At 40.2% G+C, this 14,071-nt stretch overlaps 1 protein-coding gene across 1 annotated transcript; it reads right to left on the reverse strand.

Moving 5' to 3' along the window:
* Window positions 1-238: 238 nt before the first annotated feature.
* Window positions 239-3,032, reverse strand: hoxa11a (homeobox A11a). Its single transcript, XM_030063645.1, has 2 exons — window positions 2,378-3,032; window positions 239-1,543 (listed from the first exon to the last, which is right to left on the reverse strand). Exons 1-2 carry the CDS (start codon window positions 3,030-3,032, stop codon window positions 1,311-1,313), a joined length of 888 nt encoding a protein of 295 aa, XP_029919505.1. The 3' UTR covers window positions 239-1,310.
* Window positions 3,033-14,071: the final 11,039 nt, after the last annotated feature.

A 14,071-nucleotide genomic window follows, 5' to 3' on the forward strand; every position in this document is an offset into this window, starting at 1 on the left:
GTTTGCTTTATACCCACCCACCTAATTGTGCTAATTCTGCTGTAAACGTGAATTTGTTGTGTTGACTGTGCGTGCGTAAAATGTTGGGCATGGGCGCATTTTTACCAAACGGGTTACATACCTACAAAAACAATGCGTCTAAGGAGTACAAAACAACAACGAGGCACAAATACCCTTTTTCAATAATCCTTTCATTTTTAATTTGGAAATATAGTATAATACACAATAGTTCGGGCATACCAAGCAATTGATTAAATGCGATGACCCTGACCAGTCCTGCCCTGACAGTACACTTGAAAATGTAGCCTTTTTCTTGTTTAGACTGCAATAAAATACCAAAGGATCACTGAGTCATGAAAAAATATTCTGTCATGTAGATCAATATATCGATAGACCGAGGAGGCCCACTGCATATACCTGTGTGAGTGTGCTAGGCCTGTACCTCAGTGCAACTCCACACGGAACCAGTGGACAAGCTTATCTCTGGTTTGGCCTGCATTATCAATACTCGATTGATTTGTATCAATAGTTTTCAAAAATTAAAACTACAACGTGGATTGGGTATTGAAAGGTATGCAAAATATAAATACCTAGTCAGCCCTCATTCTGTAATTAGGAAAGACGACACCAGCACGATTTGAGGTCAGCCCAAATTTAACACGGAATCCAAATATCCTCTTATATGAATGGACTTTTCACTTGGTTAGCCGTGGCACTAAATGAGATAGTAAACGAGTGGCTACAAAATAAATAAGCACACAAAACTGAAACACATTACATTCTCATCCGCTCAAACTCATCATTTGGTCACACCAAAGTTCTTATAGTCTCAATTATTAAAGTCACATATTCGCAATCATAAATCCACCACTTTTCTGATTTAAAAACAGAAAAAAGTAAAATAAATCTTTTGATTACAAAATACACTGGGTCAGTCAATGCAGACTGCTACTTTTGCCCGCGTGAAAACAAAATAAACAAGGCGTCTGTGTCACAATAATATTAACATAGGCCTTCACAAGCACACAGTCTTAGTGAGGACAAAAATCCATTTATACAATTTCAAACAACGTCTGAAGAGCAAAATTAAAGTCCTTAGACGGTCTTAATTCATGCTCACTCTTTTCATGATTCAAATTACGGGATACTGTTGTCCTCGAACTTGAAATTAACCACTGAGCGGAGTTGTTGCTGTTGCGGCCATTGTGGTACACAATGTACACTGGAAAGTCACAGCTAGTGAGCCAGTCTGTAAACGCAGTCAGTCCCAGAGCAGAGGACTTGAGCTGTGGATGGTTGTATTTTGACCCCTAAAGTAGAGGATTAGACGTATAATATTGTAATCTGTCTCTGTTCAGTTTCTTCTCCTTCATGCGGCGATTCTGAAACCAAATCTTCACTTGTCGGTCGGTGAGGTTGAGCATCCGAGAGAGTTGCAGGCGTTTCTCCTTATTAATGTACACACTGAAAAAGAATTCTCTTTCAAGTTCTCTGATTTGATATTTGGAATAAGGGCACCTTTTCTTACGGGTCCTCTGTCCATCTGGAGGAGAGAAAGAGGAGAGTATACCGGTCATAGAAAATATAAACAGCTCAAATTACCCATGACTGTTACAAAAAGATTTATACGCCTTGAATGTTGCCCAGATCACGCATGGACGAAATTCTCCTACATAAGGCATCAATAACCCATTTCCCATTTCTACATTAGAGGTGTCATATGCTCTGATATGATATTACACTTGGAAAGATTACCAAACCAGTCGCTGTTGGATCGCCTGTTAGACAATACACTTGGGCATTGACCTTTTCCAGCATGGAAAAACAACATGCGCAGATACAAATACCATCAACTATAGGCCAGGGTATCAAAAAAAATAATACGTTGTATTTATTACGTTTTATGATAATTTAGGTTTAAAATAACAATCAAGGAAAAATGTACCAGGGAGAGGCACATATCCATGATAGCTTTAACACAAGACCTCATATGTGCTAAACCTTAAAGCAGAGGCACCACCCTCATTACATGCAAGTGCTCCTTTAACGCTAAGAAACCGTGAAACAAGCACATTTATGATACACGGAATTAATATCGGACTGTAGAGTTCCACTATGAATTCACGTTAATAACTGGACGCTTTTTGAAAACTTCAGGCAGAGTTATAGAAAAATCACTGGCCTGATGTCTTTCACGGCCAATTTCAATTCCAAACACGTGATCCTGCAGTTTATAACAAAGTTTTGTTGGGGAGGGGGGGTCTACAGGCCCTCTATAAACCTTATATGCTTATAAAACAGCATATAAAATTTTTAACAGCAGCGCGCTAGATTGCAAACTTTCTCTCATAACCGAGGCGCTGACTTTAATACGTACTGCTGCTGCTGGATTTCTCCTCATTGTTGCCGGAAGATGACTCCGGACTGCTAGTCTCCTCCCGCGGCTCCTTCACCTCGGTGTCCCGGCAGGGCGGCGCGTCCTCCGGCGCGGAGCCTGGCTGCTTGGTCGCCGTTTTGTCCCCTGGGTAGTCATTTGTGGAGGAGCTCTCCGACGCGTTGCCGTACGCCGTCTCGAAAAACTGGTCGAAGGCTTGGGGCAGCACGCCATTTCTGCCCACGTTCCCGTAGAAATTGGAGGCAGCGGAGCCGGCGCCCGTGTGGTGGTGGTGGTGGTGGTGGTAGGCGGCGGCGGGGCTGTTTTTGCCAAACATATCCCCCACGACGGCTGTTTGTGCGGACAGACAGTCACGGTGCACCATGTCCTCAGCGGAGGGGTAGCACTGGGGTAAATTCCCCCGGTGTGGCCATTTACCGGACGCGTCAATGGCGGCATAGTCCCTGAACGTCACCTCTCTGACGGGCTGGACCTGCGGCAGGTTAGAAGAGTAGGAGTATGTCATTGGGCGGGTGGACGGGGTTTGGGACAAAAACGAGGGCAGACCGGAGAAATCAGCCCCCGCCGACACGTAATAAGTGCAACTGGGCAAATACATGTTCGATCCGACGGGGACCCTCTCGTCAAAATCCATCATCGTAGTTCACCCTCTACTATAACTGTATGTGGGGGTTTGGTTCCTCTATAGCCGCCCTGAACATGGCTCTGAAGCGCCGTGGCTCTTGCCTCTTTGAAGCAGGTTCGCTAGGCAGAAATTTGGAGACGTAAGCTGACGTGGAGAGCCATCTCCATCCACTCCACGGAGGAGGAGGTCACGTGACCCGCGGCAGAAATTGACAGATTTTCAGCCTGTGTGTGTGTGTGTGTGTGTGTGTGTGTGTGTGTGTGTGTGTGTGTGTGTGTGTGTGTGTGTGTGTGTGTGTAGGAAAGAGAGCGAGTGCAAGTGTGTGCGTGCGTGTGAGTAAGAGACATGACTGCTGCATGTCCTGAAGCTTGACATTGGTGGTTTATCGCCATGTCGGTCTAAAAATGAATTCCTTAACATGCAACGAAGTCAGAAGAGGAAAAAACTATAATTGGAAGCTGGTTGTTTAAGGGGAGTCACATGATTGCAATCGCACATTTAGCTCAATATCAATATCAATTTCCCAGAAGCTGTGTGCCTTTCGACATTTAATCTGCTTCTGGGGGATTCTGTTTTGGCGGATTTTAGCCTTTATTAAATTTCACCGTGTTTTGTTTTTATGGTGCATTTAGAATTACAGGCAGACTAAACTGAGACTGCTGCATTACTTGTCCGACACCTTACCATGCAATGACATTAACTAAATCAGCCCCACTACTATAGGTGATATAGGCCAGAGGAAGTGGACAACCGTGTAATCTTTGAAGTCTACTTTTAGAAATGTTTAGTCATCATCACAGGATGGTTTACAACGTAGCATTTGGCTCAGTTGGACATTTGGTTATCAGGGTCATGTTCAAAGTAGCGGGTAATGTTTGGACCTGGCTGCAGTCATGTGTCGGAATCGGTAAGACAATGACCAAACACTGAGAATGCTCACACAATACTGACGAAACACACATTTAAAATTCAGGGTGGACAAGGTTTGCATTTTGTAATTAGTTTACAGTTTGGCGGAGAAGTGTTTCTGAAGTCTTGCATCATTAAATAGCAGTACGTACGATATTTTCAGTATAATATTTTCAGGACATTTTAAATGCCAGCATCAAGCTATTTTGTTATAACACTAAGTAACACTAAGAGATGCTAAATCGATACAAGCCGGGTGGCATGTAAACAGATTGATAAAAATACGCATCAACTGACTATGGAAGTCTATACATTTATTAAACAGTTACAGGTCTGCTTCACTGGTAAAATGTTATTGGGTGTTTAAAATAATAAACGTCTTCTATTCTTAAATCATGGTATTTGTCTTACTGGCTTGTCTGTTTTGCTTTATGCTCATATTTAATGGACCCTTTTCTAGCCGCCCAAAAAGTTGGCCTGCACTACTCAAGCCGGTTCCAGTTTTACGCACGGCTGTTTCTTTACGTTTTCCTGCAAATATTTATTTAAATATGCACCAATTAGTACAGCATGTTCCAAAAATGCTGGTGCTGAGCTGGACACTTTTATGTTTTCATATATTACGATTTTCCAACAATTTCCCTATTATTTTTTAAATGTTTTAGTTTGTTCCAGTGAAGGATATATAGACTACACTCGTGTGCGTAATTCACATCAGTATATATGATATACATACACAAAAAATAAATATATTTAAGAATGGGGAACATTATTTAGAAGAGCAATGCTGCGCTGAATTAAAAATGGCTGAACGCAGTATAGGTTCCAAATAGGCCTATATCAGTAATACTTCTCTGCGGCATCCATTTTAAAATCCTATATGTATATATACAATGTTAAATATATACAAAAATGCATATCTAAATATCTTAAATATGCGTGTGTGTATTAACAACAAATGCGTAGTGTCATTAGAAGGCATGTGCAGCTAACCGTATCATATTAGGGTCCCAGAGAAACTAAATAAATGAAGGACAACAATGTAAGGGTAAACGGCCCCTCTCTGCTTTCTTTGAAATAGCTTTTCAAATGCACAGGTTGTTTATTTTTAAATTTGGAAAAATGGCACAATCTCTGTCTCTGCTCTGAGGCCACCGAGCAGCTTGTTTTGGAGAGACTGCAACCTGACTCTAATGTGCTGTGAATGAGAGACCTGAGCTGAGATTAGGACCGCCGGGACTGCCCTGGCCCCACAGCCCGATGGGGATACAAGGCGCTCCTGATGGGACATGTGTAACACAACCTTAAAATATCACATTTACTAAGACGCTACAAGTACCAACTAAACCCCATGTCACTGTATCAAAAACAGGGACAGCCATGCAATCTGTGTCACCCAGCGTTCAGCTGATAGGCCGTTTTATTTGGATAAATTGTAGGGGCACAAACAACTCCAGTGTCTTTGCGACCACACGCTCCGCCTCTCAGTCAATCCAGACAAATTCTACGACTTGTGCTGCAGCTTTTAAGCTGTAATTGAGCACAGGATGCCCAGGAAAACCAAAGCCTGTTCTGCACAGACCTGCGTTTTTATAGCTCCTATAGTATTCTGCTGCGCCTTTTTTTCTCCCCGGCCAGACAGACACCACAAAACTGGCCAGGCGTGATAGGAAGTCGCCACCTACGCGGATTCAAAGTCAGCAGTCGACGCTTCCCAGCAACATCGAGAAATACACACTTTTCAGCATAAGTAAGGTAAGACTTGAACTTATACTTAATACAGTGTGTCTGTACATGATAGACCATTTGGCTAAGACACTTGCATACTTGTAATCATTAGCTATAAACATAAGGGTAGGCATTAAAGATTGTCAGTCAATTTTGTCAAATAATGTGAGTTTTGTATTAAAGGAGAGCCTTCTGTTGAAACTGTGACCACCCTTGTTGGACGGTTTGGGGGATCAAAAGTAAGACTGGCGCTGCGTAAAAGCTTTCAAAGCCAAAGCTTTGTCTGTGCGGTCGACTTCAAGTTCGGGGGAGGGAGAGGGCCCTTTACTGAGAGCAAACACCATGTAAGGGCCCACTGTGCCCCGGATGAAGTTCCACTGATTGCTTTTGCATTTACGCTCCTGCTGCATGCAATATAGTGGTCCTAAGGAAAAAAGAGGGTGGCTTTGGGTTACAGATGGATCAATAATGGGCGCAGGAAGATTTAGGCTAAAGGGAAAGTCAAATGAACTTCACCTTCGCAATAACTGTGTGAGTATGACAGATGTAGATCTAGTTAATGCAATAGTCAAGCTTTCGTTTTAACATCTGGCAACAGTGACAAGCAGCAATGTTGCATTGGATAAGTGTTATGATCAAAATCGTCTAGAGCATTGGGTTATCTGTTTCACTACACCGTCTGCACTTTACGCAAGGATAACATTCATATTGCCTAACAAAATCCGATTTTGAAAAATGTAAAAATAATTATAATAATACTAAATGAAGATAATCCCATTGCAGATAAGAAATGGCTGATGAAATTCCACACAGACATGTGCAGGAAAACTGCTAAAGCACACAGCTTTGTTTACAATGGAACCTTTATTCCCTCTCCATGTTTTCATACACAGCTTAACACACACACACACACACACACACACACACACACAAACAAAACAACAAGAAGCATGATAAGGATAAAATATATTTCTGTGTGAACAAAACAGAGCTATTCTTACTAAGTGGAATCCTACTGGAGTGATGAAAACGCAGTGTTTTCTCAGGAAATGAATGCGACATAGCCTACAGCCCAGTCCTTGCGCCATAAAACGTTGTTAGACAACAAGACAACAATTAAGTGTGGGAAGGTTCTAAAAATACAGTTTAACGCCACGTCAGATATAGGCTATAAAATAAATAGGCGCATTCAGTGTCTTGCCAAGAAACCCCCTGTAGTTTTAATCTTTAAGTAAAACGAAAAGCCCCGAGCTTTAGTTCCTGCTCCTTTTTTCATTTCATGGTAAAAGGGCCACCAGACCTCAGCCCCAAGACATCTATTGGCTATTTTTAACGTATAATGTCAAAATGAAAGCACTTTCATTGAAATATCTTATGCACAAGACCGGCTGACCACCCACAGAAAGGAGGCGATGCAAAATGTGTTATTATACAAGCATTAAAAGGCCACATGGAAATTAAAGCCAATTCCATCTAAACTTGGTGGCTTATAATGAGCATGTAGGCCAGTGGACGCACAACCAAAACAAATCTCATACTCTGCTGACCTGTTTATTAAACAGATGGCTTTCAGCCGCCAGTCCGTAAAATAAAACCTCACATGTTTAGTGGCGTTATTTCACATCCACTTTTGCAAAAAAGTGCTTTTGAACTTGAATGGTATCTGATCTTGGCTGGCGAGTCTTAGGCCGTTATCAAGTTGCTGGCTGCAGCCACGCAAGCCTGCAGGTGGGGATTATCAAACTACCCGACTGAAACATGAAGCAATCATTGCTCGCGTATGGCTGGGTACAAATTAACATATATAAGAATACATCTATAGGCGTGAACCTGTTTAAATCAGCGGCCAACTGTTGATTTATCCACAGGTGACAGAAATGTGGACCGACAGCGATGGCGACAACAGAGGAGCCAGGCGGACCACACAGGAGCCAGGAAGACAGACCAACTCCACGGTCAAAGGGAGGACCTCTGACAAACCAGCGGATAAAGTCAAAATACTGGACTAGCCTGAAAATCCACAGTGAGAAATAAGACTTTAGGCTTAATGTGCAAACAAAGCTTTCTAAGAAAGCTTGCGCATTTCTAAGAAAGAAAAAACGCTGGATTTTGAGGAGGAAAATGTTATTTTCGTATTTTCGTATTACTGAGCCACAGTTTGTTTGATTGCAACATTACATGCTGTTCATGTGCAAATATAAACTAATATATACAGAGAACTGAGACAAAAGCCTTTTTGTTTTCTTGCGCATTCTATTGTTTAATTGCGGGATTATAAAACAGGTACGGGCCTTTACGCACGGTCAGATAATTAGAAATTTCTTTTCCACTTGCATCACAGTCCTTAAAGTAAGATATGTCTTGTGTCCAAAGGATCCTGTCCTATTCCAAATAATTTTAATAAAGAAAAAGAGCCGGAGTTGACTGGACAGTGGGTTTCTTTTTATCTAAATAGCCTATGGTGTTTTCTCTGAATGCGCCGGGGGCGGAATGCCACTTAACAAGTTTATATAGCCCCTCTTACTACCCCCTCTTATTGGTTTATACAATCGTATAGTATCATCTAATTTAGCATGGCCAAACTTTGATTATCTATAGCAAAAAGAAAGAGAATATTTGCCAAAAACTATCCATGCAATCACTAACCCTTCGACTACGTCAAAAAGACAATTTTTACGCTAAAGGAATTTCACGGAATGATACTATTGTAACTGCAGTCTATTTCATTAGGAAAATCACTTGAATTTGGTCATATTTTCTGAATGTCAGCTTTTTCGTAACTACTTTTGCCCATTTTACCTATTCCTTCAATTGCAATCCGTAAATGTGTTAAACATGATAACCGCACTAGTCTTTGGCAACCAGCCGATTTCAGAGACTAAATATGATGCGACTCATAATAAACACAGTTGTTCGAAACAATGTGGAAATTTTTGTCCAAACAATGCCGCTGTGGGTCTGCTGATGTTGTCAAAACACACGGCGTGTCCTGCCTTTAATATAAAGGAGACACAGGCTTGTTTGAGCACACATTTTGGATACAAGGGCAAATAATAATGATATTATCCACTGGCAGGATATCAAGTGTATAATTTGGTCATTCGCAACCCGAGCCGAATTCTATGAGATCACCACCAAAGAGAAGAACTTCACAAAATAATGCCAAGATGCAGTCAATTTGGTTTTAGCAAGACCTATCTACTTTTAAGAGACTAGCATGTGAAATTATGACAATTTAATATTCCTTGCTAGTGATCGTGGCAATATTCTCTGACTGGACACGAATATCAAGACGCTGCAGCGGTTTTCAGACAGTTTCCATGACCTAAATATTTCCAAAGAAAATTCAATCACTTCTCATTTAAACAAACATTTTCAGCCGGTTTTATTTTGTCTTAAGAATGCCCCTGTGCCACAGCGTCGAGGCTCACTTTTGCCAATAGCCTATCTGAGGGGACATTCTCAAATTCCCTCCGGCCATTTAGGACAGAGAGATTTCAAGGGGGTAAAAAACGGGACTATAGGTAGCCCACACGACAGACATTTGCTCAATATGTTGTCAAGAGCACTAGGTATTGTTTTCTATCAGACACCTTTATTCTAAGGCTTTAATGACTATGTATTTATTTTGTAAAGTGCTCATGAATACGACTAATTTTACCAAAAAAAAAAAAAAAAAAAAAGCAATGGGGCAAAAGCTCCACGTTGTTATTAATGAAGCAAAATGAATCAGTCCATAGGACCATCGTAAATAAGTAGGCCTAGTAAATAAGCTCACATTGATTATTCCAAATCAAATGGAGTGACATCCTACTGAAGTGCCAAGGAAGAAAAACACCTCCAGTAATAGGATAAGGCGCCGACAGCGATATGGAGGAGGCTTTCACATAATCTCGGTCAAGTGCTTCTATTTGACCGCTGTCACGGTCTTGGATCAGCTTATGTCTACTGGGGGTTTTCTGGTGTATTACGAGATTATCTTCCAACTCCTTGCTCTCAGGCTTGACAAAAGCAAAGTATATTGCTGAATGACTGAAGGTTGCGGGCCTTGCCTCCATTACGCAGAGAGACAGCGAAGGTCAATGTAAAGAGCATGGTATTGGCCCTGTCTGTATTCATGCACGTCTGACTGACTGGCGGGAGATATAGCCCAGTGTGCTGCCTACTGGCTGGAACACATGACAACTTTTTAGACAACTGGAAAACAGGCAATGCATTAATGAACAACCATTAATATGATTAAGTTTCCTCAAAAGATAAAGTATATATTAATACTAATTATGTATGTAAATACCCTATATGTTGGGTCTGGTTGTATCGGATACGGCAGGAAACAGTTGGTGTGAAAATGTAAAACGTTTCATTTGATGAAAACAAACAAAACCAATAATTATAACCCTTTTCAGTAGTTTCATAACATATTGCCATTTTAGTTGCTGATATGGAAGGGAAGGCAGTTGTGAAATGGCACGGACTTAAAATGTCTGTGTTTGGTAGAGCTGCAAAAAAGATTTACGGATAACTGTGTACTTCTTACTTCATTTGTCTGTTTTCTATTACGCTCAAATCAGCGATACAGTGATTAACACACTAAGCTGTGGCAACATCTTTTTTGCATCAAGGAAAATCAGATCATTTTTTGGAATAGTGCAATGAAATGTCATTCATTCTTTTGCCTTAGGGTGGCAGCAAAGCTCAAATCTGCGACAGAGAGCCAAGCACTCACAATGGAATCCAGACAAACCTTCTGAGATTTTCTACCACACTGAATGGCCACTCCCATCAAAGAGGGCTCAAGTCTGTGAAGACAGAGTTGGATGGGCGGAGCATTATGCTGTGAGTCCTGACGTCGGAGCCGCAAAGTCAGGGTGGAGGCGGGTGCTGCGGGCTTGTTTTGGTCCGCTGCAAGCCAATGAGTCGCTGCTCTGCTCCCTCCCGTCCAATCAGCTAGAGCCTCTTCACTCTAAGCCAATAAGATTCCGCTCTATTCGGTCCGTTTTTTCGGATTACAGGAAAAGCCACACAGTAAAAGGTCCCTCTCTTGTCCCATCTCAGATCTCATTGTGTAACAAGTGCGCGCACTGCCGTTGCTGCGTCGGGGGACGTGGTAACGTTGCGTCCCGTGCCCGCGTACGCAGGGACTGAGATATCCCTTGTGCGTGGCCTGAATCAACCAGTCGGCCATATGCATGATGAGATTCAGTTTACACACTATAGGCCTATGTGATATCCTGACACATTCAACACTAGTCCCAGCTGTTTCAAAAAAATTCCCTCAGTTGTGAGTAAGCTTGCATAATCTTGAATGGCTACTTGTTTGTTCACTGAAACATCTTTGCCAAATGAGAAACATGTAACCAAGTCTACGTGTAACTCCCTTTGAAAGGTCTGTTTCAATATGTTGAACAAATCAAAACAACAATCAGGGCAAGGCAAGAGAAGAACGCCTCACCAGTCACAAGACTATGGGAGAAAAAAAATACTTAAAAAGCTATAGCCTATTAATTCTAAGGCTTACACTTACAAGTATTTGTTAATAATGACAACAACAACAATACTAATATCAATAATCACAACAACAACAACAACAATAATAATAACAATAATAATAATAATACCCTTACTGTCGTACAAAGACACAAAGCCCTGACTACGGGATAGACAGTAGCGTCGGTCTAGTTACTGTATAACTTTTGACATAAAATTATCTTTGTAGGCCGTCAATAAAAAGACAAAATAAAATAAAATAAAATAAATTAAAATCAGTGGGTATGTTAGGTCTTAGAAGTCCTATTGGTTCTGAGTCAGCATGTGTAGAAATGGAAATAAATAATAAATACATGGGCTAATGTATGGATCTGACCTAGAATCGAGAAAAACCGGGTAATCAATCTTAGTCAACTTTTATCTTTATGGTGAGCAAGTGTGGGTTAATTGCCTCAAGCGAGAGGTCTCCTACTGCACAAAGTCAAGTCAAGATGGGTGTATAGTTTATTTAGCATATAAAAAGTACGCATAACTTATAGATCTAGCCTGTATTAGTTGGAGAAGACGGCTGTTTAAAGTCGATATATAGCCTAAAGTAAAACAATAGTCATGCACTCACTAACACAGATTAAAATATAACAGGTGCAAAAGGAGCCAGGGGTGTTGTAGCTCCAAATAAATTAGGATTTGATTCCATGCCTGATGTTAACTGCATATAATGCCGGCACGACTAAATCATATTCATTAATGCGTCTAAGCCGAGCATGCTGGGCTGATGGGCTTTTGGCTGGCAGCACAGTTCCTTACAGATAACATCCTTCTTATTTAAAGGGAACTGTGTATAGTGTACCATCATGTTAATTAGAATAAACGAGGCGATCGCAGCGAGGGAACTGCTCGCACAGCGTGGATGTCAATTATTTCCTCTTGCAGCTAAAGTCAAATTGCGTGGCATCACAGGATTTACCTTCTCTGTGCAGAGCACCGTCGAGTTGCCAGAAGATAAAGGTTGGCATCAATTAACTTGAAATTCACTCGATTCAAAACGTTAACTGAAATGGCAATTCACATTATGACAATGAAGCATTAATTCTCCATGATTCTTTAAAACAGAAGAACAGCTTTGTGGCAAAAAATATTTCCAATTTCTGAATTCTGCAGAAAATGCACGACATGGACAGACTGAGACGAAAATAAGACCAAACTTCTCCTAAATAATGACAGTGGATTAAGTCTCTCTTTCGGCAGCCCGTATAGTGTTTCCAATTTGTTAAAATGGAAATCCAAGCTAGTAATCACGGGAACGCCTTACTATTTTGGGAAGCTATAAGAGAAAAATGTATCAGCTCTCTTAGTTTTCAAATTTCTTAAATCGAAAATAATTGAAAAAGATTAATATGAGGCACAGCGGAATGCGTAAAGCACAAAGTTGACTGGTGTGTCATTTAAAACGAGTCTTAGCAGATTTAGAGGGAATAAGCCTTGAGTTGGTTGATTCGATTTTTTTACACACCTAAAATATAATTAATAAATATACAATGATTAATATAATAATTAAGAATATTTAAGTAATAATAATAAAAACACATTAAAAATAGCTGTCCAGCTCATAATATTCACGTGAAAAATGAATATTAGAGCAAAAAAGGCTGAAACATAACGTGATTTATGGATTTAAAAAAATAATAATGAATAATATATATATACTAAAAAATAATACGGTATCCTCAATAAAAATGTATTCATTTTGTCCTAAATCCATTTCGCTCCAAATACCACTCGTACCACCGAAACACCTCGTAGTTGTTATATATATATATATATATATATATATATATATATATATATATATATACTGTTATCATGCTTTCATTCTACGAACAGGCGAACAGGAGGACGACGGTGGGCCAAAATCGGCAATGGTTTACTTTTATTATGAAGAGGAATGAGAATCTGTGTCTTTTTTCGCTGTGGTTGAAATACTGGTCTTAGTATCTTTTTCATGACTAAATGTTTAGGTTCATTTACCCAAACAGCTGTTGTTATTTCTTCTTATTATTATCACTATTATTATTATCATTATTATTAACAACACTATTAGTAATTTTAATATTATTATTGTTACCTAAATTGTGTGTGACCAAAGATAGTCCACTGGAACGTGACACAAAAAAGTCGCTAGATGGCGACGTCAGCTCATATTTCTGCACAGTCCGGCTTCAACAGGCCTATTTCCTCTTCCCCAAAAGCAAAACAGGGGCCTGTATGACACAGGTCCACCACACAATTATGACATTTCAGACTTGTTGGGTCAAATGAACATAGATCTTCTATATAAAATAAACTACCCTGCACAGCAAAGAAGAGAGAAATATTCACCGCTGCAGCCTACAAACAGCGCCAACATTAGCCTCTTTTTTAAAATCTAGATTCAGCGTCAAGTAGGTTAATTTGTGTTTAAATGACAATCATGCAAAGAGTATAAATAAATAAATAAACTGAGCTGTTCTCCATAATACCCTATAATGAAAGGGGATGATTTTTAAACATAATTTGTGATAGATAAACTTCAACCAAGTCCATATTTTATTGGGACGGACAACACCGACATATTTGACTCACACACAAATATCCTTGATATCATGCCGGAATTTACTTTATATACAACCACATGAATACGCACACATTATAAAAGCTATGATTGATATGAACACATATCCCGGACGATTATCTATGCATTATAATAAGAATTGCACCATGGATTGGATATGAATGAGAGCACGGATTCATATAACGAGACTAAACTTCATATAAGCTAAGCATGTGAGCAGTTTTTAAAAGGAAGTGGGGGGTCGATATACTCATATTTAACATTCCCAAAGTTCAAATCCTCCATGCCGTCACTTCCTGTGAATCTCCACCGTTTA

Source organism: Myripristis murdjan, chromosome 11 (assembly GCF_902150065.1).
Source record: "Myripristis murdjan chromosome 11, fMyrMur1.1, whole genome shotgun sequence".
In the NCBI taxonomy this organism is placed as follows: domain Eukaryota; kingdom Metazoa; phylum Chordata; class Actinopteri; order Holocentriformes; family Holocentridae; genus Myripristis; species Myripristis murdjan.

Excerpts from the sequence above, each read along its gene's own strand:
- hoxa11a (XM_030063645.1), bottom strand. The coding sequence starts at position 3,032 with ATGATGGATTTTGACGAGAGGGTCCCCGTCGGATCGAACATGTATTTG. Across the intron at positions 1,544-2,377 it reads GGAGAAATCCAGCAGCAGCA|ATGGACAGAGGACCCGTAAG; the intron begins GTACGTATTAAA and ends TCTCTCCTCCAG.